Below are 27,920 nucleotides of genomic sequence, written 5' to 3'. Positions count from 1 at the left end.
TACTGGAGGTCTACAGGGCAAAACCCTCTTGTACGGAATGGAACTGGTTGACTTAAAGCACTGGGGTTTTCTACAGACGGTAGAAGGAAAATTATTAAGGTCTATAACTTCTCTCAACCCCGCCTGTTCTGTGGCTGCCTGTAGACTTGTATTCGGTCTCCGTAGTAGTTGGGTGCAGGGCCTGTCCGCTCTAGTACGATGGATTGCCAGCCTGGCTAGAGGAGAAACGGGGACTTTGAGATCCCTTCTTAAGGGGGAATTGTTGGGTAGCTTAAGAGAGTACTCCCTAATTGTTAAGAACTTTAGAAAGGCTGTGGCACTTCTTGAATTGGAAGAGAGTACCCTTTTACTATTTCCCCTTCCCAGCTAAAATCTCTTTTGAAACAGGCTTCTTGGGCTCTTTGCTTCACGTTGGACAAGAAGTCCATGCTAGTAAAGAGGGGAGGTGATCTCCTTGCAAACACATACTCAATGAAGCTTGCCCAACCCTATGTCACCTGGAATCTACCACATGGTGTTCGGAGATTTTGGTTCCTCCTAAGGCAGGACTTGCTGCCCCTAAATACTCTTTTGGCAAAATGGCATGGGTCCTCTCCCACATGTAACTTTTGTAATATGTCTGCTCAGGATCGTTCTCATGTACTGTTTATATGTCCTGCATTGCGTCCACTTCGTTTGAAGTGGTTAAGATCAATATGCTTGCAATTGGGTATCCTCAATGTGAATTCTTTTTTGCAGGCCTTATATACTCCTCCAAATGAAATGTTTTGCTTCAATATTTTTAACTTTTTTAAAGGTTTTTTAGCTATTTATTGATGAAATATGGAGGTATGTGTCGCTGATTATCTTGTTCAGTGGAACATGTTGTAGTTGTCATTTTACTTTGAGAATGTGTATTTGTATTTGTTGTATCTTGTTTTATGTGGACCTCTTCGGAGTGCCAAAACATAATAAAATTGATTGATTGATTGATTGGGTAGAGGTGTTTTGAAAAAGTTGGGGTTACGTTGGTACAAGGGAAACGGAAGAGGAGTGGTGCGAGCGCGTGCCTATGCCCGCTGCTGCACGGGAAGAGAGCAGTCTGCTCTTTTTCGAAGTACATACTTGTGCTTGTGGCGCGCCGCTGCGCACTCCCGTAAGGTGTATGCCGCCACAAGCACGAGTATATAAGACGGCTAAAGGTCCTCCTATGCAGCGCATGCGCGCTGCGTAGGCGAGACCTAAAAATGGATATGGATACCGCTAAATCGTTGGTTAATCTGCAGTACCGAAAAAATCCTTTTCTTGGTGCAAAAGGAAGAGGGCAATTTGCTTACAGAGGTGGTTACCAACCATACAGGTATCCAACATACCAATTTGGGTCATAACAGTTTTTACCTACAATACCAACCGCGACAACCTCCTCAAGCAGCCTAAACAAGACAGAACCAGAGACGAAAGCTGGGTCCACAGCGCAAGGATACAGGAAGACGACCGTGACAGACTCAAGGCACCGGCTACAACTCCATCTCTACTGGCATGTCTCGGAGGCAAAATATCCAATCGCCTCCTGAATGGAAGAAAACGACAACAGACCAGTGGGTATTGGATTTGATTACCTTCGGTCACATACTGGAATTCATTCAAAAACCACCTCCGACTCCACCCCGGAAGTACCCACCAAAACATCTGCATCTTCTCAGGTTAGAAGTCCAGACCATGCTCAAACAAGGGGCCAAAGAACGAGTCCCTGGCAACCAGATGGGAAAGGGTTTCTACTCCCGTTACTTTTTGGTCAGGAAGAAGTCAGGGGAATGGAGGCCTAGCCTGGATTTAAGAAAATTGAACAAATATCTCAGGAAAACAGACAATTTGCATGCTCACAATTCAATAGATTCTCATCCAGGGGATACTCATCAATAGTCATAATCTATGAATAATCCCCGCCCATGTGCGGGATCCCGGAGCATATAGAAAATACATATATATAAATATATATATATATACATATGTGAAAACATATAAATGCAGCCTAATAATGTTCAAAACATGGCAATGCTGTAAATTACATATTTTTGCATAGTAGTGCCCCCGTAACCCGTAAGGAAAAAAGGAAGCATCAGGCAAATTATAACACAGCACTGCTTTATTGCCATAAAGCAACATGTAATTGTAGGCATTCGCCAGTAGGCTGCAGTAGAGTATCAAGAATACAAGAAAACTGACACCTTGCCTTTAAGGCATTAGAGTAGGGGGACCGTGCCTTTAAGGCCTGCCCGTGACCCCCTGCTCCCATGATGCACTACAGGTGACAGTTGGGCCAGTTCTTTTTTCCGGCTCCTTCTGTGAGGATCCTGGAGCTTGAGCTCTTCAGTTTTTTGACTGAAATTTTGAATTACAGCTTTTTCTAGCTTTTTTCGACGTTTTCTGGCTTATAAGGGCTAATTCTGCTGGTTCCAGTGAATTTTCCAATTTTTTTCCAGTCAGAATGTCTCCTTTATTTAGGAAATGCCCTTCTTGTGGTAATAAAATGGCACTGCTGGATCCACACTCGGTGTGTATTGTGTGTTTACCATCAAAACACGATCCTGACCAGTGTCCCCACTGCCAGAAGTTCTCAAAGCGCACTCTGAGGGACAGAGAGCGCATTAAACTGCATGCAAGACTGGAGAAGGAACGAAGCCGTCGTGAAGGCGAGCATTCCTCATCAAGACCACCTTCTTCAGCTACGCAAGTACAGAAACGGCGACATACCAGCTCCCCGGGCTCCAAGAAGACCAGGAGTCCAAGAGGTTCGCCGTCGACGTCGAGGATGCCGGCGAAGAGGCAGAGAACTTCGGCGTCAAGGGATTCATCCCACCATCAAGAGTCTCCGCCGCGCAAAAGTAAGTCGGCGTCGAGAGGCGGCCCTTCGGGCTCGAAGGCTGCTAGTCTGGTGACATCTGAACTGTCTCCGTCGACGTCGAGGCTTCCGTCGACGTCGAGACACTCTCCGCCACCCTCGAGGGGGTCGACGTCGAGAGATGCGGCGACGTACATTCCGCCGCGAGTGGGCCGGTCGCCGTCGATGGTTACCCCCACTCGGCGACATAGAAGGTCGACGTCGAGAGGAAGATCGACGTCAAGAAGTCGACGTCGAGAGAGGTCGCCGTCAAGATCACCACGTCGACGTCGAGAGAGGTCGACGTCGAAGTCGCCCAGTCGACGTCGAGAGAGGTCGACGTCAAAGAGTCGGCGTCGAGAGAGGTCGACGTCGAAGTCGCCCAGTCGGCGTCGAGAGAGGTCGACGTCGAAGTCGCCCAGTCGACGTCGAGAGAGGTCGACGTCGAAGACACGGCCGACGTCGAGGTCATCTAGCCGACGTCAGGTGCCAGAGAAGAGGAGATCGACATCGAGGTCTCCACGACCGGCGTCGAGACCAGAACGGCCACACTTGCCGATGGTGACGCAGACGTCGTCGACGTCAAGGGATTCGACGTCGAGGGCGAAGACTGGACCGCCCGCGGAGAGGTCCCCAGGAGAACAGTCATCATCTCCGGGACTGCACATCGTGCAAATATCTCCAGAAAGATCACCCGAGGCTCCAGAGCGGTTTGGACTGTCACCGCGCTGGTTACGAGATGTGGGCGCTGCCGCATGTCGGAGTCCGGGATCGGACTACTCCCGCATGTATTCCCCACCGCGCAGGAGTAAATCGCCTCCGAGGGATCCACGGCCAATTTCACCACGCCGGTCTCGTTCCAGGGACCGTCGCACCGCGCCAAAACGTCCAAGATCTCCGTCCAAGCGCAGATCAGGATCAAGGGCTCACCAAAGCGAACGCTCCCACAAGAGGCGACGCACCAGGTCGTCCACTGGGACTGCATCCACAAGATCCTCAGTCCGGGACTACTCTCCTACTTTTTCATCCACGCCTCCATCGCGAGTGTCCCCGGTGGATGACATTATAACTTTCTCGGACGTCCTGGGTAGAGGGGCGCAAAAGTTGAACATCGCACTGCACGCCCCTCAGGCACCCACTTCTGTGATCTTTGACACTTTACACCATCGGTCAGCTCCCAGACCTCTGCTCCCGTTGGTGCCAGGATTGTTAGAACCAGCGATGGCCACGTTCCTTACACCGGCTACAGTGGGCTCGGTCCCCTCGAGAATAGCAAAGAAGTACAAGGCTCCGACCGAGGACCCTTTATTCTTGAGGGCGGACCCGCCAGCGGATTCGGTGATAGTGGCGGCGGCCATGAAGTCTCACTCAGCCTCAATATCTGCTTCTGTCCCCCCTGAGAAGGACAGCAAGCTGATGGACTCCTACGGCAGGAGAATGTGCAACACATCTGCCGCGCACATGAAGGTCGCTAGCGCTTCAGCCCTGCTAGGGAGGTATGATCGTTCCCTATGGGATTCCCTGGCCAGATTCGTGGAGAGATTGCCTAGGGAGGACAGGCAGGACTTCACGGAGATCCTACATGAAGGCGGACTGGTGGCAAACCAAGTAATAAGCGCAGCGGCGGATGCATCAGACCTAGCCGCGCATGGCTACTCCCATGGCATCTGCTCCCGCCGTTCGGCCTGGCTCAGATTAACAGCCCTCAAACCAGATGCGCAGAAAAGGATTCTTAACCTGCCGTTTAATGGATCATCGCTATTTGGAGCTCATGCGGACGACCAAATGAGCAAGATGAAAACGGAATTGGACACTGTAAAGGCTGTGGGACTGGAAAAACGCAAAGAGTTCCGCAAGCGCTTTCGCCAGGGCGACAAACGTGCCTTTCACCAGCGCGTTCAAACGCCCCAATGGTCCTCTCAAAACCAACAGAGGTCCCAGTTTCAGCAAAGGGGCCGGGGCAGAGGAAGAGGAAATGCTAAACAGCAGCAGTCCTCTAACAAGCAACCTCCCAAGCAGTGAAAACTTACTTCCTCCGCACTCGTTCGCCACTCCGGTGGGAGGAAGTGTCACCGCTCACCTGGCAGAGTGGAATACAATTACAAACGACAGATGGGTGCTGAGTATTGTAGAGCGTGGCTACTTGCTGAGGTTCAAATCTCCCCCTCCGCAGGTACCCCCACGGAAACAGCCACTCCCTCTCAGCCAAAACAAGCTTTTAAAGGACGAAGTTGCCACTCTCCTCTCCAAAAACGCCATAGAGGAAGTTCCAAACAGGCAGAGAAATCAGGGAGTGTACTCCCGGTATTTTCTTGTTCAGAAAAGAGGAGCGATCGGAGACTACAGACCCATCCTCGATCTCCGCCTACTCAACAGATTTCTCAGAAGGGAAAAATTCAGGATGCTAGCACTGCACCAGATCTTCCCACATCTACACCAAGGGGACTGGATGTGTGCCATCGATTTACAGGATGCATACTTCCACATTCCTGTCTCAGCGAAACATCGGAAGTTTCTCAGATTTCGCATCTTTCACCAACATTATCAATACAAGGTCCTGCCATTCGGCCTCAAGTCCGCGCCACGAACGTTCTCAAAGTGCATGGCGGTGGTGGCTGCATTTCTCCGCAAACGGAAGATATTCGTCTACCCATATCTAGACGACTGGCTCTTAAAAAGTTCCACCCCGGTTCAACTCCAGAGTCATCTCTCGTTCTGCCTAAACCTTCTACACTCGTTGGGCCTTCAGGTCAACTACCGGAAGTCGATCCTCAATCCAACTCAGCGGATCCACTACCTGGGCGCCTCTCTAGACTCCTCAAGCGCAAGCGTGTGTCCTTCGGAGGAGAGGTTATCCTCCATGCTGCAAAAAAGCTGCACGCTTCTCAGCACGGAATATCCCACAGCCAGACAAGTGTCATCTCTCCTGGGATCCATGGCCTCGTGCATCTACATCGTGCCCAACGCACGTCTGCACATGCGTCCTCTGCAACAAGACCTAGAGGATCAGTGGTCGCAGAGGACCGGCCGCTGGGAAGATCACATTACCCTTCATCAAGCCGCCAAAGATTCCATCCGGTGGTGGATGAAGCGCTCCCATCTGCTTCACGGCGTCCCATTCCATCAGGCGCCTCCGACACAGACGGTGGTCACAGACGCCTCCATGCAGGGCTGGGGGGCTCATATGGGCCGGCTTCAAGTACAAGGTCTCTGGTCCGCTACCGAGCAGAGCTATCACATCAACTTCTTGGAGCTACGAGCAGTCCACCTCGCTCTCAAGTCCCTGTACCCATCCCTGCAGACCGACTATGTTCAGGTTCAGACGGACAACACCACAACTATGTTCTATCTGAACAAGCAAGGAGGGACCAGATCACGGGTCCTGTCTCTGGAGGCCCAGTCAATCTGGAAATGGCTTCTGGCGAGAAACCTGACGATCGTCGCTGTTCACCTGCCAGGGACCCTGAACGTGCAGGCGGACGGCCTCAGCAGAGACTTCGTCGAAGCGCACGACTGGGTGCTCAACGAAGGCGTCGCTCAAGACATCTTCCGCTTGTGGGGCATACCAGACATCGATCTGTTCGCAGACGCGGACAACAAAAAATGCCCCGTCTTCGCCTCCAGGTTCCCTCAACGGGGGTCGCAGGGGAACGCGCTGTTGATCAGCTGGTCGAGGACATTGCTTTACGCTTTTCCTCCTCTCCCTCTCATCCCGGCTGTGATTCAGAAGTTCTACAGGGCCAGAACTCGGATGATCCTAATAGCACCGGAGTGGCCCCGGCAGTGGTGGTACCCGGATCTACTCCAGCTGTCGGAGGTACCACAGAGGAGGTTGCCATGCCTGCCGAACTTGCTGACCAAGGACAAGGGGAGAGTGTTCCACCCCAATCTCCCCTCCCTCCGCTTGACGGCATGGCTCCTGAATTCATCCAGTACGGACATCTAGATCTTCCACCGGACTGTATGAGCATTCTTCGGGAGGCGAAGAGGCCCTCCACGAGGAAGTCGTATGGCTTTAAATGGAAAAGATTCTGCTTCTGGTGTAGAGATAACACCCTTGATCCGATCCGGGGTCAAGAACAGGTTATTCTTCCCTACTTACTGTACTTGGCGAAGTCTGGGTTAAAGTACTCTTCCATCAGAGTACACTTAGCTGCTATTACAGCCTATAGGAAGTCTCCTACCCAGACCTCATTCTTTCAGATGCCAGTGGTAAAGGATTTCTTAGAAGGGCTTAAGAAAGTTTACCCACCTGTGAGGTCTCCTTCCCCTTCCTGGGAACTGAACATCGTTCTCTCTAAACTGATGGGAGGTCCTTTTGAGCCGATTCATAAGGCTTCCTTGCAACATCTGACCTGGAAGGCTGCCTTCTTAGTAGCCATCACTTCGGCCCGTAGGGTTAGTGAAATTCAGGCCCTCTGCTGCAAGGAACCTTACACGGTGTTTCATGCTAATAGGGTGGTGCTCCGTACTCATCCGAGCTTCCTGCCCAAGGTGGTTTCGGACTTCCATATTAATCAGGTGATCACGTTGCCCACCTTCTTTCCTCAGCCGACCACACCCCCGGAGAGAGCTCTACACTCTCTTGACCTCCGGAGGGTTTTGAAATTCTATCTAGCTAAGACCCTTAATCTTAGAAAGTCAGACAGGCTCTTTGTTAACTATGGACCCACTAATACCGGGCTGGCTGCGGCCAAGAGATCTATCTCTAGATGGATTGTCTCTTGTATAGCTTTGGCTTACCAACTGTCCCACAAAGTTCTGCAGGGTAAACCTAGAGCACACTCTACTCGGGGGAAGGCTTCTACGGTAGCACTCCTTCGCAACGTTCCCATGTCTGAGATCTGTAAAGCGGCTACATGGCGCTCAGTCCATACTTTCACGCGCCATTATTGCCTAGATTCAGACGCACAGGCCGACGCCCAGGTGGGGCAGGCCTCTTTGAGGAACCTATTTGCATAACTGTAATGCAAGATGTGTTTTTTTTAATGTATGTTTTAACTGCTTTGTTGCTCGTCCGCGAGACTTTGGGTATGGGCTTGCTACTCTATTCATAGATTATGACTATTGATGAGTATCCCCTGGATGAGAAGGATTAGTTACTTACCTGTAATCCTAGTTCTCATCCAGGGGTATACTCATCAAAGTCATAAGCGACCCACCCACCTCCCCGGACGAGCAATGTTTTCTCTTTAAATAAGTGATGTATGGAAGACAGATCTACTCAGGTGCGGAGGCACCGCCAAAAAGAACTGGCCCAACTGTCACCTGTAGTGCATCATGGGAGCAGGGGGTCACGGGCAGGCCTTAAAGGCACGGTCCCCCTACTCTAATGCCTTAAAGGCAAGGTGTCAGTTTTCTTGTATTCTTGATACTCTACTGCAGCCTACTGGCGAATGCCTACAATTACATGTTGCTTTATGGCAATAAAGCAGTGCTGTGTTATAATTTGCCTGATGCTTCCTTTTTTCCTTACGGGTTACGGGGGCACTACTATGCAAAAATATGTAATTTACAGCATTGCCATGTTTTGAACATTATTAGGCTGCATTTATATGTTTTCACATATGTATATATATATATATTTATATATATGTATTTTCTATATGCTCCGGGATCCCGCACATGGGCGGGGATTATTCATAGATTATGACTTTGATGAGTATACCCCTGGATGAGAACTAGGATTACAGGTAAGTAACTAATCCTTCTACAACTTCTGACCCAGGGAGATTATATGACAACATTAGATCTCTAAGATGCTTATTTTCATGTCCCAATTCATCCACGGCATGTACATTTTTTAGGGTTCACAGTAGCCGGCAGACAATATCAGTTCAAAGTTCTCCCATTTGGCCTGACCTTTCTGGCTCCAGTAGCAGCTTTCCTAAGACAGGAAAAACACCAAGTATTTCCATGCCTCAACGATTAGTTGGTCTAGGCGTCTTCTCATGGATCTGCACAAAGGTCAACCAAGGCACCTTGCACCGTTTCAACAAACTAGGCCTGCCGTTGAACCCTAAAAAATCAGCCCTTCAGCCGTCCACAAGGATAACATTCCTGAAGTCTACACTGGATTCAGTGTAAGAACGAAGCATATTCAACTCAAAGACTAACGAGTGCTGCACTTGGCCTGTTTAGTGCAAGGAAAAAAGTCACTTTCCGTTTGCCTTTTCAAATCCCTGGTAGTCCTCCTGCATTCCTTTGCCACCGTTCTGCCGCCTCCGGATGCGGCAATTGCCAGAAGAACTGGCCAGACAATGGATCCAAATGCAAGAACATGCTGATGATATCGTTCGTGTCAACTCAGGAATATGTACAGCACTTTCCTGGTGGATTCCAGAGTCTAATCTCTCCACAGGCCTAACATTCATACCCCAAGTTTCCCGGTTGATAATCACAACAGACGCACTCCAGGAGAACTTTGAAAGCTCAGTGACCTTAGACGTTCTAAGACTGGAACCTGCACTGGATTACATCCCTCCTCCCAGGCATGTTACACCCTTACCACTGATGGCACTGTTGAAGACAATACAGGCTCCGTTCTTTGCCAAACCAGTGGAAAGAATGCACTTCACCAGCAGACTACTTAGTTTTAAATGCAAAGAAATCGCTACAAAGAATTAGTCTCGATTTCTGCTCCTCCAGGATAAAACGAATGCAAAGGTAGGCTCCAACGAGAACCACATTTAACAAAGTGCAGCAACGTCAGATTAGACTGTTCTTTAGCTCTCTTGTGCATATACACCAAAGAACTGGTAACTTGCGTGGAAAAACCTGCAAAGTTTAATTCTAGCAGGAATATAAGTCTTCAGGTAAACAGTGAAGAAAGTGGTGATTGCCTTTGATAACTCCTTCTGCGTTGCAAAAGATTAGGTGGACAAGAGTTCTATTATGGACTTTCACGGAAACGTTACTTCTGACAAACATTTCCGAGACTCCTCAACAGCAAAAAATGATGGTCCTTGCTTTCTCCAGCTGTTGAATCTTCAGATCACAAGTGGATGATGAAATTCAATACATCAATACTTGATAAATGAGACTGATACCCTTAAGTTGGTCAGTTTTGTGAAAAAGACAAAAAAAAATCCAGTTTAACGGCTATGGCAAGACCAATCAAAGACCCGCATCCCTTACTGGAAAATGCATAAAAGCAATAATAGGAGTGCCTTTGCTTTAAAGCCGAGAAGCAACAAAAGAACATTGCCAGCGGCATCATTTGACCACCAAAGGGAAGGTTTGAACCCTCCAAAATATTCTCCCTCGTCCTGCTGCTTGTGATGAGTAGATCAGTCCGGGGATGTGGCTTGGGGGTAATACTTCAATCTGTTTTTTCTTGTTACAGAAGATAATGAGAGATCATTAGGTACTTGATATTGTAAATAGATTGAGAACAAACTCAGTGTAGTGTCCACCCTGCCCATTCACTGTTCAAGACTTCAAGATCTATTATCATGGACCAACTGGAGCACACAATTAAATCCCTTTTCTGAAAGAACCTATTAGAGTTGGTTCCATAATTTCAGAGGAATTCTGCATCACATTCCTGCAGAAGTAGATGAATGTGAGAAGTTGCCAAGAAATGATTGCACGGGCTTATCTGGCAAAATCACCCCTTTCGTTCTTTTCTACTGAAGTGTATCTCTCTTTATTTCTTACATTTAGAGCCTCATTATGGAGTACCTTGTAAAATAACTACACTTTTGCAAACCACTGTTCGCACCAGGTGTCTGAATCGCAAGTTTGTTGGATTTTACCTACATTCAGAATTTTCACCCAATAGATTTCAGCAGGCCAAATCTGCCAAAATATTCCGTTTGAAAATGGCCCGATAAATACCAGGACATGCTGACTTTGGTGCTATAAGCACCAAGATTCGCCTGTTAGGGCTTATTTTTCAGGACAAAAATTGTAATTGCCATTATTTGTCGCATCAGATAAATAATGATCCTCCGTATATCATTATTTATTGAGTTTGATGAAACACAGGACTCTTGATGCCAATGAACAATTATTTTTTTGAAAGCCTAAGAAAAGTTTTTACTCTATTCAGAAAGCCTTATTCTTTATAGCTTAAAGATTTCATATTAAAATGAGTGGGCCTCTAATTTGTATAACAACATTTCTGATATTGTCCTTCCTAGTATCTACTACATCTCCAAGTGGATTTCAAGTTCTCTTTTCAGGCGAACCTTAAATGCAGTTTCATAAAAGCAAGACATAGTATCATATTTTTTCCCTTCCTGAGGTAAGCTCAAATTTTCACCCAAATCATTACCTTTTTTTGGCACAAACAGCCCTTCATACAATAGACTTTAAAAGGGCACCTTTGGAACAGGCAAGCAAATTGCAACAAACCAGACTACTGTTTGTCAATGATGGTGCTTTTCTCACAGACCTGGTTTCCTCAGAGCAGACTAGGTGTACATAATCCTGTATCATAGCATACTATTAAAAAAGAAACAGACCTTTGGCTGGAAAACTTTAGGCCCATTCTAGCAGAGGCTCTTAATGTCCTTATTCAAGACATTTGTAGGGAAGTCTCTTGTAGCTCAGATCCTATATTTGATCTGCACTCTTCTGTTTTCCGCCAACTCTGGGGCCGAAACCTTGGTGGGTTTTTCTAGCAGAACTTAAGTTCCTTACTGAATGTGTAGAACATAATAAGAAGGTGCTGTCTCAGGAATTCGTAAGGTGCTATGTCCACTTTTCAATCTGGTTAGGGCCTCTATTAGAGGCTCATGTTCCCTTTTGTTTTACAGTTTACAAAACAGTGGTGTTTGCAGTTAAATTTCACTGACTGATTTGACTTATTGGGTGTTTTTTAAAATGCAACAGAATGTAGAAAATGTTTGCCTTTTTAAAAATGTGTTTCATTTATTTTAGTGCATTTTCAAATTAAAAATATATTGTAAAAAATACTTGAGGATTTCGCGTCATCTGTTTAGATATTTTATGTTTATTGGATTTGGAGAGAATACCCCTGCCAAAAATGAAGCATTACATGTAAGGAATTTTTACAGGCACCTAAATACCTTTTAAAGTGCCATCTCTGTCACTTTCCCCACTGATAGAAAGCCATAGCAGTAGACTAGTGATGACATTGAGCACTATGCATGTTTTTTTAATATAAAGCATGTTCAAATGTGCATTTATTCATTTTACAACTTGTTTGATCACATTCTCTCGAAGCACTTCTTGCTCAACCTGTTGATTTTGACCATACCTTATATTTTAAGAAGCATTCTTTGATAAACTGAAGTTTTTTCTTCAGCTAAACATACATCTGTACCCTCCAATGTGTATCATCTCTGAAATGTTATTCCTGACTTGGTGAGATTGTTAATTCGTATAATTATGACACACATTTACTTTAGAATTTCTATATTAATTATGAAGTTGATCAATATTCTTAGGTAGACTATTTTCTTCTTAGCATTGCCCTCATTTTCCAATTATAATAATTGTACTCTGGATTAACCAACAATATTGGGTCCCCAGAGTACCCATTATTTATGCACTGTCTAATTAGAATGCATAATCTATTACTCATATTAAAGTTATACACTTTCATTGAGCTTGTGAAGTCATATTCTGTTTGCTGATTATTTCATTTGTGATGGCATATACAGGAAACAGCTGAACATGTGGATGGAGCTGCAAAATGTCCATGACGGCTACGGGTTAAGGTACCAGTGGGGTGGCTCCCATAGCAACAAAATGCTTTTGTGTTCCCTTGGAATCGACACCAGGAATATTGTAAGTGTACTAATGGAACATCATAGCTAACACTTCACCCCTCATTTGCAGTTTCCTGGTCTATTCCTTTTTTTTTAAACTCCATATCTCTTTATTGTAATTTTTTAATACAAGAAGTCAAGACGCGACTGTGTCGCTACATCATTGCAACATAAGTGAAGTACAAATAAGCTAGGTCAATTGCAGGAAACGAGACTCATCGAGTACATCGCTAACCATTATTAACAGGGTGCATTATCAGATCGTCCATTACATACCAGGTCGCCATATGGAAGAGCAATGTACAAGAGGCCAAGAAACTAAAGTGGGCAACTGGAACATAGGTAGGGAAGTCCAGGTCAAGACTGGTAGTGTGCCGAGGTGTTCTGGCGTCAGTGAGGTAGTAAAGTGTACCATAGGTGCTCTCTACAATAAGGTAATGGTGTGCTGAGTGGCTAAATAGAGCACCAACTGGGATGGATCAGCTAAAGAGCTGCCACGTCCGAAGCTTTGGCGAGTTGAAACAAGACTGCGTCTGAGGGATTGTATCAGGGGTCACCAGACAGATTGGAATTTTGCTTCTGTTCCATTTAAGTTGTGGGAAAGCTGTTCTATCCCCGTGACCTGCCATAGACGAGAGAACCACTGGGCTGCAGAGGGGGGAGTTGTCTTTTTACACGCTAGGGCCATGAGTTGCCTTGTGCCGTGGGCATGTAGCTAATAAGCGTCCAGCCAGCATGGGTCATTGCTTTCAAGGCCAGGGGTCGAAACCCAAGAATGACCGTGGTATAGGATGGGGATACCCCACAGCTGCTTTGATATGGCTTAACACCTCCTTTCAGAAGGTAGCAATGAGGCTGCAATGCAAGACCACCATATATGAAAGAAGTCTCCTTGGTCCATTTTGCATTGCCAGCAAAGAGAGGACGTGCCAGGGTAGATAGTAGAGAGGCGGACTGGGGTGTAATACCCCTGGAACATGAGCTTGTATGCCGTTTACCTGAGAGAAATGCTATGATAGGTTTTGGGTATGCCGCGCGCTGTGAGTCACGTTGCTTTGGTGATGTGCTCTCCTTGGTATTGGAATGCCATGCTGACTGGTGGTAAATGTGTGGGCAAGGGGGTGTAGAGTGTTGGAGCGTGCGGTAAGTGTTAGATCTCCCAAACCATCGTAGGATCTCCCGAGCTTCTCAAAGGGAGTGGAGGCTTGCACGACCTAGGGGTAGACTGAGGGGTGTAGTGCCCAAAGCCACAACTGAATGTATTGTAGCCTAGCCGTCTGGGAAGGTTATGGTCTTTTTTGCACTGCTCGAAAGGCTCTATGGATGTTCCTGTGAAATAAATCACGTTATGCCTACAGTCGCCGTCAGTCCAGGAGTGAGGGGGCAGCACCTAGGGTAAAGTCAGGATTGCGTGAGATTGGTGTATGGGGGAGGGAAAGGTAGTCAATCCCTTCTTATTGACCAGTTTGTCCCATATGTCTAGCACAGTTTTGCTACGGGGTGGCCATATATGTGCATGTTTGGCTAGCCAGGCGAGATCCCACAGCAGCCTACAGGCTACTGTCCTGTTCAGATGAAACCAACGCTTCTTTCTTTCTCTCACCACCCGCTCTGATATGTATTGCAAATGAGCAGCCCAGCAGTACTCACGAAGGTTGGGGTACGCAAGAATCCCTTAGTCCCTGGGTTGCATCATGAGACCGTTGAAAATTCTAGGCTGCTTCCCATTTCAAAATAAAAGCGCTAATATCTTGTTGCAGGCGCATGATGTCATTCTGTGAGATTGTAGTGGGTAGAGTCAGAAATAGATATAGGGCTCGTGGGTACACGTTCATTTTGATGACAGCGACCCGCCCCAACCATGAGATGAGCAGGGGTTGCCATCTCCAAAGATCTTCCAAAGTGGAATAGCCAGTTGATCAAATCCTTAGACCACATGTTTAACAAATAATGATTTCTGATTTAAAACACTGAAACTCCACTGTAACTGAGCAATGTTTTTGAAAACCCTTGCCCTCTTTAGAATACAGGCTTTCCACTATCTTTCACTAGGAAAAGGATATTGTTTTTTATAAGCAAAATTGTGAAAATAAGCCTGCAAGTCGTCAATCTGGTGATGTTCATTAAATTCATGATTAACAAATATCTGCAGCAATGTGCATCAACCTGAAAGCACCTTTCTACAGCCATTTCCTATCTTTTCTAAAGTCTGAATAAAATTATAAGTAATAAACGATCAGTTGGATTAAAGAAGTCTTTTTTTATATCTCCTTTTAAAAGATAAAGAGGGATCCTGTTTAAAAAGGAAGCTGCCTTTTTAAAGAGGAATTTAAGGGGGCGCGTCCAAGGTGGAGCCTGTGAAGGAGCATTACCATGCCTCAATCACTGAGCTGCAGATGGAAACGACCGGTTGTGCATCACTTGCAAGGCGAGAGACCGAGACAGCCTTGTGCCGAGAAGGTGTTGGCTGTCCTGAGTCGGCTGCTCCAGGCCTGACAGGCGAGTGGGGAAGGTGGAACGCCAAGCCTGTGGGCCGCTTCCAAGATGGCGGCTTGAGCGCCCGACCTATACTGATGTGCTCATAGGAGCACAACGAACCACCGGACTGTCCCAAGGTGAAAAGGTGGAGGTGCACTGCAGACACCTGTGGGGATCCGGGAGCTATTTGGAGGAGGTGAGCAGTCCCCGGGAGGATTGGAGGCGGATGTGGCCCATCCTGAGCTGGCCTGAAATCTTTGTTGCAGTAGATGGGACTGTGGTGCCCGGAGGCCGCGACAGCTGCATGCTTAGCCCGCACCTGATGACTGCACCCTTCTGACTCCCAGCGCGACCCGTGGTCCTACGAACCTCAGCAGGGGGTGGCGCATGGCTGTCTTGGAGGTTCGGGAGCAGAGGCCCCTCTTGCTCTGTGGACCGGTTGGATGCGTTACCCACCCCTAGGGGTGCCAGAGGACAGGGTTACCCTTGGTGGCGCCTCCCAGACAGAAATCTTACCCCCTGCATGCTGCCAACACGGAGGTGGCTTTGTCTATCTTCGCACAGAGATGCCCGTTTCTTCCTGGTTTGCCTGGAGTAAGGAGTGAAGATCCAGCTCCTCTAAGTGTGTGGGGCCTGCTGCTGGACATTGGGGAATGCTTTTTGGCAGCAGGCTAGAGACCTCTGGACTGAGAGAGCATTACTGCGCAGCAAACGGGATCCTTGCATTAGGAAGTTTATCTCAAACTCCCGCCAAAAAGCAGACCATGCAAATGACTCCAGTCCACCTCCACTCCTCCCCCCCACCCCCACCGCACCAAATCCTCACAAACTACCAGTGTGGGAGACGAGGCGACGGTTACTCGAGGCTTCATGGAATCCCTCTTACATACACTGCGAGATGATCTCGTGAATCTGCACCAAGAGGTGGCCAGTGAAGTTAAATACATTTTTCAGGACATGAAGGACCTGGGGTAGTGAGTGAACACGTTGTAACAAGGGGCTGGCGCTAGAGAGGAGGAGCTCGAAGCATGCTGCAGCCAGACATTCTAACATGTCACCACAACTACCGCCAAAAGAAATTGATTGTCGGCAGTGCAGAACCTAACCCGCGTCCCGTTTGAAGGAACCAAGATCTGGCTCTACCAGGACCTCTCCTACATTGCAATAACGCAGGGCCCTGAAACCCTTGATGTCTTTCCTGAGTGAGAAAGGGATTCGCTATAACTGGGGCATCCATTCAGATTCACCTTTGCCTGGGGAGGAGAAATGCACGTGGTCCGCACATTGTCGGAGGCAGCGCCAATCCTGGGTCTAGACCTGGAGGTCTCGGCTCACATTCGCTTCCCCCCCCCCTCCCCTTATCTTTGCACCATACACCAACCCACAGATCCAGACCTCAGAACAGGAAGAAGACGAGCAGACCATTGGAGGAGAGTCTCGGAGAGAGATCCGCCCTGCTGACACACCTTACAGACAAGGGAGCGTCGCCGGACTCAGTGGTCGAGTGAGGAATTGAAAGATCCCTTCCTTTCCGTGGTCACTACGAGATGGACACACTGGTGTGTAGCCAGTCCTGCTAATGGACTGGCCCTCTGTGCCGTGACATGCTTGATTCCGGGGTGCGTTGCTGGTTGGCGCCACCCTGGGGACTTGAGTGGCATATGCTGCCCCCCCCACCCCCGATATCTCGAAGTCCTGTTTCTCTGCTTTGGTGGTGGGGCTCCTGTGCGCACACGTCTGCTCGCTACTATCTGGAAGGATCGCCAGTGACATTGACCCTGTACTCTAGGCTTGTTGTTCTTCACCTATTGGTGTAGTTAATATTTCTGTATTATTTATTGTTCTTGTTATGGATGCTCGCAGTATTTTCAACATTGTAATTTTCTTGCTCAGCATGCTCAATCACAACACATATGGAAATCACAGGGTGGGTTAATCTGGGGACAGATGTCCTAGGCTCTTTCTATTCCTTATAGATATAGTCAATATTTCTAGTTTTAATGTTGGAGGTTTAAGCGCCCCGGCTAGGCGATTTGCCTTTTTGTCTCAATGTAAAGCCTCCCAGAGTAATATAGATGTATTGCAAGAGACGCATCTCCTCTGAAAAGATTGGAGTTGCCTGAAATCAAAGTCGATCGATTGTCAATACTTTTCTTCAGGTTCTGGGAAGAAGGCTGTGGTTGCAATTATTCTTTCTACACATTTCCATGGGCAAGTCATTCAGGCACCCTCAGATTGTGGGCCGCTTACTTTCCCTGCGCTTCTCCCTCCACCAACACCACTTTATGGTGGCATGCTTGTATGCTTCTAACGACAACCAAGAATCCTTTATACGCCAGCGTTCTGGGATGTCCTTACTTCCCCAGATGCTTACTTCCTGATCAGGAGGGACTTCAGTTTGCCACCTGAATCGCTTCTCAAACGCTCCATCCAAAGGATGGGACCGACTGGGACATACACCACACAGGGCTTTCAGTGTTTGAGTGAGGCGGGCTTGGTGGATGTGTGGAGGCGCTTGTATCCTACAACTAGGGTCTACTCCTTGTTCTCGGCGGCACAATAATCTTCTGCTAGGCTAGACTACTTCCTCGCAACAAAGTTCTTAATGCCTGTTGTGTCCCACACAGATATTGGGGTGGTAGCCCTTTCAGATCATGCCTGATCACTATTACTGTATGCTTTCCCATCCGCAATATTCGTTCACAATCAAAGCGTCTTAAACCTAAAATCCTAACATATGAACTCACAATTAAAGAAATTAGGTGGGTGATTCAGGGCTACCTTGATGCTAATCACACCTCCCAGACACTGGTGGCGCTACTATTGAATGCACTCAATGCAGTGGTCAGGGGAGCATACATAACAGTAGCTGCACAACTCAACAAAGATCGTAAACACAAGCGATCTGCACTGGAAACTGAGGTAGCAGCATTTTAGAAGGCCCATTGAGAGACGGTCTCCCACAAAACACACAGGCATCTCATAATGGCGAGAAAGCAACTCTGGGCACTAGACATGGATGCAGCGGAACACGCATTGCTCCACACTGGACAGAAGTACTATGCACGGGGTAACAAGGCGGGTCGACTTCCCACACACAGACCCATCACCGGCGGATCTCAGAAATCTCTATCTCCTCCGGCCAGACAACGAGGAGGGATGAAGAGATCGTGGAAGAATTCTGCCGTTTTTATTCTACGCTGTACTCTGCCAAAACACTCCATCCAAACAACATTGACTCTTACCTGCCGCAGGCGCACTTGACTAAGCTTCCGGAGAGGGAAGCGTCCCTACTGGACGGAGACATCACTGTCATACCTTTAAAGAACTTTCCTGGGGGCGTGGCCAAGATGGCGGGGTGAGCGGACGCTTCCTCCCGTAGCTCCTCCGGCCCGGCCGAGCTTGAGCCCTTTTCTTATGCTTTTCTCCCCCCGCTGAGGCTCAGCGTGTGAGAGGAGCGTGGCGGAGCACCTGGTGCGCACATTGTTGCCGCTTTGGTTCGGATCGCCTCGGGGGAAGTCCCCAAAAAGTCCGATCGAGTTCGAGGAGCGACGGAAGCCTGGGAGGCGGAGCGCATCGAAGTGCTGTCCGTGCGCCTCGGCTGGGCCTGGTGCTGAAAGTTGCGATCTGGAGGGAATCTGGCCCGTCGCTCGACGGAGGGTGAAGGAGCCGCGGGAGGGGACCCGACGGTGCGGGAGACTTAGGACGGGCGCTTTGGCACTCAGACTTGTGTCGGCGACACTTCGTACTGCGGGGCCCCTGTCCCTTGACCGAAGTACGGCGGACTTTCTGTTGGGGTCGGCCCGTCTGGGCCCTTGCGTGTGACAGACTGAAACCGGTGGCGGAACCTCTTTGAGTGCTGTGCGTTTTGGGGGCCCCGGTGGTGTCGCCGGACCAGGTCGTTCTGCCCTGCCCCGCCCTGCCACCATCTTGTCCCCGAGGGATCAGTGGTGTTGGCCTTCACTGGAGCCCTTGCTGGTGGATGTATGTGACCGCCGCTGCTGCCGGGCTGACTCTCTGGGGGATGTGCTGATGAGGAGCCCCCCACTGTAGCTTCCATTGCTGTCTCGGATGGGCACCCGCGGCTGGCGGTGACCGGACTGGACCGCCATTTTGTCACCTGTGACGCAGCGACTCTGCTTGTGGGGGGACACCCACGTCGAGCGCTTGCCAGCAGCTGGGCATCCCTAGGGCGGCTGGACCTGTGCCCGACCGCAGTGCTTGCGATGTCTGGAAGAGGCGGCTCGAAGAAGGGGGACCGCACCCTGCCGGACATGCTTGGCAGGGCCCAGCAACTGCGGGACAGAACACAGCCTTCGCCGGGGTCCTCCCGGGCCTCGGCGGATGTGACGGGGGGGGAGCCACCCGTCACGAGGACCTTTATGGAGGAACTGTTTAGCTCCCTCAGGGAGGACTTCCAGACACTGAAGCGGGAGGTGGCCAGCGAGGTCCGGGAAGTGCGCAGGGAAGTGGAGGGCCTTGGCGAGCGCGTTGAAACGGTGGAGACGGAGGCCCAACGCCGGGAGGAGGAGATAGTCCATCTTCAACAGGACGTTCTCCGCCTCCGGGAGCAGTGTGTTGAGCTCCAGGCCCACTCTGAGGACCTTGAGAACAGATCACGGAGGAACAACATTCGAGTGCGTGGTGTGCCGACTGCAGACGAGTGGTCCGATCTGGGGGGCTACCTGCGGGACCTGTTCCGAGAGATACTGGGGGAAGCTGCGGACTTCCCCATTAGCATTGATAGGGCACATAGGGTTGGCCGGCAGCGCCAGTCATCGGCACCTCCACCGGACATTCTGGCCTTCCTGCCCGACTTCCCGCTGAAGGAACGCATCATAACTGAGGCCCGCAGAAAACAGCCCCTGACTTTCCGGGAGCGGCCGGTGGCGCTTTACCAGGACCTCTCCGCCATCACGCTGCAGAAACGCAGGTCCTTCAGGATTGCCACTGACTTTTTGTGCAAACACGAGACGCCGTACTCTTGGGGACATCCCTTCCGCCTGATCTTCCGGTGGAATGGGGTGCTACACCAGCTACGCTCCTTGCAGGACATTTGTGGAGTCCTGGGGCTTACGGCGGCGGAGGAGGAAGGAGCTACACCGTCGTGGAGGCCCTCGGAGAGACGGAGCCGGCGGAGGTCGACGAGGCGACGATCAGCGGCCAGCGCAGGGCGTCCTGACTCCCCTACCATCAGGGCGGACATGGCCGACGCTTTGAGGGCGGCGGCCAGGGACTCGGCCGGCTCCACCGGCGTGGCCTTGACGGCCTAACACTCACTCCGGGGGGAGATGCCTTTAGCTTCTTTAACTGCTGGGTACGGGGCGGGGGGGTCGGGGGGGAGCAGATGGAGGTGAGTGGCTGGACGTCCACTTCGTTCTTTTCTACGGACTTGCCCGTTTTGGGGCTTGTCTGGGACAATGGGGTGTTTGAGTTTGCGTTTGGCTAGTTGCCAGGGTTGTGTTTTGGGTGGGTGTAGGGGTTGTTCTGGGGTTGGGGAGGTCCCGTCCGATGTTGTCCATGCCCACGCTTGGTCTGTTTTGGCTTGTCCCGCGCGGCTGCCCCGCGCGCCCTACCCGCTGATCCCCTGCCCATTGCACGGCGTTCCTGATCCCCGAGAGGAATGTCGGCCCTAAAGGTAGTGACCCTTAATGTTCAGGGTCTGAATAACCCCGTGAAGCGCAGAGCGATCTTATCTTTGCTGGAGGGGACGCAGGCGGACATTTGCCTTTTGCAGGAGACCCACTTATTGTCCCGGGATTGCCATAGGCTGCGCTCTGCTAAGTTCCCTACCCAGTTCTTCTCCTCGGCAGCGAACAAGACGGCGGGGGTAGCCATTCTTCTAGCGAGCTCCTTTAGGGGGGAGGTCTTGTATAAGTGTGCTGAACAGAAGGGGAGGCTTCTGGCGTATCGCATGCGCTTAGGAGGCATAGCGTTTACGGTCGGCTCCGTTTATAGCCCAAACGACCATCAAGAACGCTTCCTAGACTCCGTGTTGGTGGATGTCACTGCTTCTCCCGACCGCCACGTCATTTTGGGGGGAGACCTTAATATTGTCTTCGATTCTGTGATGGACAGATCGGCGCAGCGCTTCCCGCAGACGGGGGAACTGTCCCAGGCTGTGAAGGCCCGGATTGCGGAAATGGATTTACACGACCTTTGGCGCTCCATGCACCCCACGGATAGGGACTACTCTTACTTTTCACACGCACACCGCACCTACTCACGGCTGGACTACCTTCTGGTGAGTGGACCGATGCGTGCCGCTGCCACGGCGGCGGACATCGGGGTCCTGACCCTGTCTGACCATTCACCAGTCACCGGCGTTTTCCAGTGGCCGGCGGCCTCCCCCTCTCGGGGGGGTGTGGCGCCTCCGGGATACCCTTTTACACAAAAAGTCTGTAGTGCAGCGCATTGGAGAGGTCATACAGGACTACCTAACTCACAATAGCAACACCGACACTTCGCAGGCGACACAGTGGGCGGCATTGAAGGCAGTCCTCCGGGGGGAATTTATCTCTATCTCCGCAGCCGAAAATAGGGAGCGGCAACGGAAGAGGGACGAGCTGACCGTTCAGGTCCGGGAGCTTGAGCAGGTCCACCGCCGCACGGGGGCGCCAAGGGTGTGGAGGCAGTTGAAGGCTGCGAGGAAGCTCCTGTCGGCACTGGATCTTGATAGGGCGGAGTATGCCGCCCTACGCTTGAAACATGCCTTCTACACTGGGGGGGACAAATGTGGCAAGCTCCTAGCACACCGGCTCCGGGTCACGCAGCAGCGTGGCGTCGTGAAGGAACTGGTGGGCACGGACGGGGTGGCCGTCTCCGGGGACGCAGAGGTAGCGGAATCTTTCCGCGGCTTCTACGAGGCGTTGTATGCTGAGGAGCCCTCCTCGCCACGGGATGCCACAGGCTACTTGGAGTCGGTGACCCTTCCGGTGCTGGATCCGGTTCAGGCGGACCACCTGGAGCGGGATATCCATGTTGAGGAAGTGATTTCCGCTATCGCGCGGCTGAAGCTTGGTAAGGCCCCGGGCGCGGACGGGTACACGTCTTTGTTTTACAAGACTTTTTGCACGGCGGTGGCCCCTGTCCTTACTCGGCTATTTAATTCCTTTTCCGAACCGGGAGCCATCCCACCGGATCTCCTGAGGGCAACGGTCGCGGTAATCCCGAAACCTGGGAAGGACCGGGCCCTCTGCGGTTCGTATCGACCCATCTCGCTTTTAAATGTCGACCTCAAGTTGTATACAGGGATTCTAGCGTCCCGGCTGGGTCCGCACCTCCCCGGATTGGTGGAGGCGGACCAGGCTGGCTTTGTACCCGGCAGACAGACGGTTGACAATACCAAGCGGGTGACGCATGTTCTGGAGAAGGCCTCGCGGATCCCGGGGGAGCGGATGTTGCTGTCCGTTGATGCGGAGAAGGCCTTCGACAGAGTTCACTGGCCGTATCTCGAGCTGGTTCTCAAGAAATTGTGAATCTGGGATAAGTTCCGCACCATGGTATTCAACTGTTATAAGCATCCTTCAGCGTCGGTACGGGTCAACGGGTGTAGCTCCGGCGGATTTGCCATCGAACGCGGCACGAGACAGGGCTGCCCCCTCTCGCCGCTCTTGTTTGCCCTTTACATGGAGCCGTTTGCTCAGAGGATTCGCGATAACCCGGACGCTATTGGGGTCCGGATGGGCCAGTATGTCCACACTGTCAGTCTCTACGCGGACGATGTCCTGTTGACCTTGGACGACCCTAGGAGGTCGCTGCCTGCTTGCCTCCGGGAACTGGACGCCTTTGCCTGTGCGGCTGGCTTCAAAATGAATATGAGCAAGTCAGTGGCGTTAGACGTGTCCCTGGCTGCGGACACCAGGAGGGACCTTCAGCGACTCTTCCCCATGCAGTGGTCCTCGTCCACGGTGCCATACCTGGGGATTCTGCTGGCGCCCACATTGCCGGAGATGGTAACGGCCAATTATGCCTCCCTCAGCAGGAAGATCAAGGAGGAGCTTGGTCGCTGGAGCAAGGGCCTACTGTCCTGGTTGGGGCGAATCGCGGCGGTTAAGATGACGGTGTTGCCCCAGATACTGTATCTTTTCCGGGCCCTTCCTCTCCAGCCCCCGGTGGGCTGGATACGACAAATGCAGGCTGACATCTCCCGCTTTGTGTGGCAGGGCCGCAAGCCACGAATGAAGAGGGTCCTCTCCACGCTTGCTCCGGAGGCGGGGGGTCTCAGTATTCCGGACCTCCGTAAGTACTTTCAGGCGGCACAGCTGCGTTATCTGGTGGAGTGGAGCAGGTGGGAGTCCGACAAACACTGGCTCTTTCAAGACCAGGCAGTGGCGGGCCGCACCTTACAAGAGGTTCCATTCTTGCGCCGCGCGCATCGCCCCCCTAACCTATACGCTTCTTTCGTTACGCGGGTCCCCCTGCGGGTGTGGGATGCAGTCTGTGAGGCTCGGGGCCTCACCACCTTCCCTTCGCCGTTCACACCCATAGTGGGCAACCCGGACTTTTCCCCAGGGATGGAGCCGGGAGTTTTCTCCCATTGGGTGCAGGCGGGCTGCAGGGCGCTCTTCCAGGTCTATGGCCCGGAGGGAGTGATTCCTTTTCAGCAACTCCGCCAGGAGTTCGGCCTGACGGAGCTGGACAGATTGCGCTACATGCAGGTTCGGCATTGGGCCCTCCAGCCCCAAGTGCGTGACACCGCTGCTCGTCAAATTACACCGTATGAGAGGTGGCTGGCCACCCGGACCTCCGACGCTAAGCTAATTACCGATCTGTATAAGTACCTACAACCCCCGCCGTTTCACTATTACAACCCGGGGAGGGAGCGCTGGCACAGGGAATTGGGTAGGACACTCAGCCACAAGGAATGGGACAAAATTGCGTATCGGGCGCGGCACTCTGCGTATCACACGGGCCTTACGGAGACCTTTACCAAGGTGTCCACTTATTGGTACTACACCCCGGAGAGACTGCATGAAATGCATAAACACACTGACAAGGGGTGCTGGCGGGGCTGCGGGCAGGAGGGTACCCTCTCACACATTCTTTGGGATTGCCCCGTGCTGACCGCTTACTGGAAGGAAGTTTTGGACGAGGTGGATAAGCACTTTGGGATAGAGCTGCCGCGCTTCCCGGCGTATGTCCTGCTGGGCCTCCCCAATGACCTAATGTACCCACTGAAGTCCCGCAGGGGCAGGCAGATCGCGATTGCGCTGGGGTCTGCGGTCCAGAACATCCTTATCCACTGGCGCACCACCACTGTCCCCTCCATCACGGGCTGGTTGCATAGGCTTTGGCATGTGCTGGGAATGGAGAAGCTGTCGCTTACGGTGGCGGGGGAGATAGACCAATTTGAAGAGCTGTGGCAACCCTTTCTAGCGCTGCTGTCCACCGAATTCCGGGAGCTCACCTGCCCGAGGTATCTTAGGCTTCTCAGGTTGACGCCGCCGGTGATCCCGGCGGACTAGATCACATGTGAGACGGGGCCCTCGGGGGGGGGGGGGGGGGGGGGGGGGTTGGTGCGGGGGGGGGGGGCTTCTTGGTGAGGACTAATCTGGCGCGGGACCATACGACGGGGGGGGTGGGATATTGTTTTTTCTTTCTTCCTCTCTTTACTGGGGGGCTGGGGGATGGGTGGATTGTGCCTCGTTGAGTTGATGCTGGCTTTCATTGCTCAGATTTGGGGTGTTGGATATGCACGCAGGGATTCCATAGATTGCATTTCTAGCCTTTCATTTATTGTGCTTTTCCCCTGGCCCATCGAGCTATCCATCGCCAACCCTCTTGAGTTGCCCCCTTTTTCTTTGATTGTATTATATGTACCCTAACCTCCTATCCCCCTCCCCCATGGTTTGTTTTGTTTCAATAAAAACGTTTTAAACATAAAGAACTTTCCTGCCCGGTGTATCAACGGGTACTTCGACTTCCTGTGGATGACCTCCGGTCACCTTGATTCCTCACTAAGCCAAAATGGTGTCTAAACATGGCTACTTAACGACCTGCACATATGCGTCCTACTAGTTTTATTTTCTTCTGTTCTCTTCTCTCCTATTGTTTCTCTTTGATTCTCTCCCTTTTCACTCTCCATCTGTCCTCTTAACCTCTTTGTCCCTCGTCGGTCACTGGTTCTAGGCAAATTTATTGGGTTTTTTTTCTCTGTGCTAAAAACTCAATAAAAAAACAATTTAATCCTGAAGAGGAATTTAAGGCTGAAGGCTGTCCCAGCAATGCAGAGTAAATTGCTCTGACAGTTCACCATAGTTTTGTTTCCATTTGTGGTAAACCAGTTCTTATCTTCACTTGATTGTTATTTCTGTGCATTAATAGTAGAGATGTGCATTTTAAGAGTATTTTCTACCTACCCTCATTCATCTAGCATCATCTAAAGGTATTTTTAGGTTATGGCTTGACCGTGCCACTGTTACTTGACTTGAAATAATCAGTAGAAAAAGAAGCACTACTGAGAAGTGGGCTTTGGCTCCACCCACATGTTGGTTTGCTTAAGTACAGCATTTAATTGGGCAGAAGGTGTGTGCTTGCATTTTTTGTCTCAGGCAAAGCTTATACTCAATACCAAAAGATTGAGTTAGCTATAGTGACTACCCTATGACCAAGGCTATAGGCCTCATCTGTTTATTATGCTAGGTTTTGGCAAAGAAAACACTCATATTTATTCTCAAATGTATGTTATAGCACGTTAATTTCATATCTCAACTCATTGCCCTTATCTCACAGTATGCCTCAGGGGAGTTGTTGTTGCTGCCACATGTCAGACATCACGATAAAGTACGAGAGACCATTAAGCAACTTTTAAAGTAACAAACATGGCATCCTGGAGTCAACATTTATGGTAGGTATTCAGGTTCCACAGCTATATGGTGACTACGACTCTGTTATGAGGTTTTCCAGGACTGATCTGAGGCTCAGAGGGAAATTCGCCAATCCTGACTAGATTTTTCCATCTCACCCGTCGGGACCCTAGGATGGAGTTCCGGCTCCCCCTTGTCTGTTCCCCATTCTGGCTGTCTCTAGAGGGGCTCTCCATACTATCTACCTTCCTGCCATCCCATGCTTGACACACCTCCGACCACATCCCAGCTATTGGACGTTGCCACACCCTCTGGGCATCCTCCATCATTGCTCTTTCCTCTGGCCTGGCCCAAGTGTTCGTGTCTCGCTCCCAGTCCACCACCTTAGGCCCCACCCTCGTCCGCCAGCGGATGGCAATACGTCTTATTGCAAGGACCAGAAGCAAGTCTACAAATTTAGCGCCCACCTTCTTAGTTAGAAGTATGGGGAATAATCCCAGAAGCCAGACCTGTGCAGTACAGGGCAATGAACGTGACAGCACCTCATTGAGCACCACTACAATCATGAGCCAGTAATCGCGTAGATTTGGACAATGCCATACCACATGCACAAACCCCACGTCCAGAGCACCATATTTCAGGCATTGCTGCCCTATGTTCCCATACACAGTATTGAGTCTATGGGGAGTGAGAGAGGTCATGTGCAGGAAATTGAATTGTGTAAATTTGAAGTTAGAGTTCCTAGAAACTTTCTTTGGGCTTCCCATAACTTTACACCATCCGCTTCGGTCAGTTCCCTGCCCAATAAAGCTCCCCTCTTCTCCTGTGTGTGTCATAAGGTCTGTAAGGCCATCTCCATTAGTGCCCTGTTGAGCCATTTGACCAGGTGACGAGCCGACCCCAACGTCCCCATCGCCTGCAGGACTGTGTGTGTCCGGTTCTTGTCCACCCCCGCCACAAAGCACTTAAAGTCCCCACCAATGCGTGATAATGTAGGAACTGACCAGGGGGCATGTCGTGTGGAATAAGGTGCCTTCTTGACGTGGCTTCAACCTTCTCCTTCTAAAATGCTCATTTTAGAGTGAGTAAATGTTTTATTTAGTGTAGAATTGTTTGGCTAATATAACACTCAGATTTTGTACTGCACGAGTAGTACACTTTGTAAATTTTGAGTGCATGCTTCTCACTCAATCCATGTAATTTCTTTGGCAAAGCAGATTTTCTTCTCAGACAACCGATACTCCCTGTATGACTTATTTTGTCCCACTTATTTTTCTTATCTTCACTTTGTCCTCTGTTCTTACCCCCAAACCTTACAATAAGGGTAATCTGATTTTTAATATAATTCAAGTGCATTACATTTCTTAAAACTAATCTTTACTCTGTTCCTGAATTGACACTGTCCACCACCAAACCCTTCTACAGACACTTAGAAGAGCTTGACATATAAGGAACTATAATAAACTAGATCCCTTCCTAGCTCAACGGTATACCATTGTTATGCATTTTAAAAGAAAGGTGTTAGTCGATCTCCTCTGTCCTTAAGGGTCCTTTCTCACAGAGGACGTGAGCTTTTTCATAGCAATTAAACAAAAAAAATTATTGGGAAATATTGAGGATTGGGAAAGTAAACCGTCCTCTTAGATACATGTTCTTTGGGCTCACTGCAGACTGCAGACGATTTTCAATTTGAAAAAAGAACCTCCTTCCCAGTTCTCAGAAAAGGACAGAATTGCAAGGATTAATTTGTTCTCATATGTAAAACCAGGCAGGCACTTTGAATTTGAGCTCCCAACAGTATCATTTGGGCACTACAGCAGTATCAAGAAGTGTAGGCTAATTTCTTAAACCCAATCACCTAACCTTAGTCCAACAGTCTTCAGCCATGGGTGCGGATATCTTTGTCATTTTTTTCAGATGTGGAGTAGAATCTTCCCCTCGGAGGCAAAGAACTGGGGGTCGTAAAGTAACAGTTCTGGGGCTGCACCATCAGCATATATAAATGCTTGCAACAATGTAGAGAACACCGTCTTG

General features: G+C 50.2%; 1 protein-coding gene across 2 annotated transcripts in view; it reads left to right on the top strand.

Moving 5' to 3' along the window:
* The window catches only part of AFTPH (aftiphilin), a 248,932-nt gene that overhangs the window by 107,891 nt on the left and 113,121 nt on the right, over positions 1 to 27,920 (top strand). For both annotated transcript variants that reach the window (XM_085612526.1, XM_085612525.1), the window contains exon 4: positions 12,493 to 12,619. In XM_085612526.1, the coding sequence (XP_085468652.1) occupies positions 12,493 to 12,619 (127 nt within the window). The remainder of the gene's footprint in view (positions 1 to 12,492; positions 12,620 to 27,920) is intronic.

Source organism: Triturus cristatus, chromosome 6 (assembly GCF_964204655.1).
Source record: "Triturus cristatus chromosome 6, aTriCri1.1, whole genome shotgun sequence".
Classification (NCBI taxonomy): Eukaryota; Metazoa; Chordata; class Amphibia; order Caudata; family Salamandridae; genus Triturus; species Triturus cristatus.
This window is presented reverse-complemented; position numbering and strand designations above follow the sequence as displayed.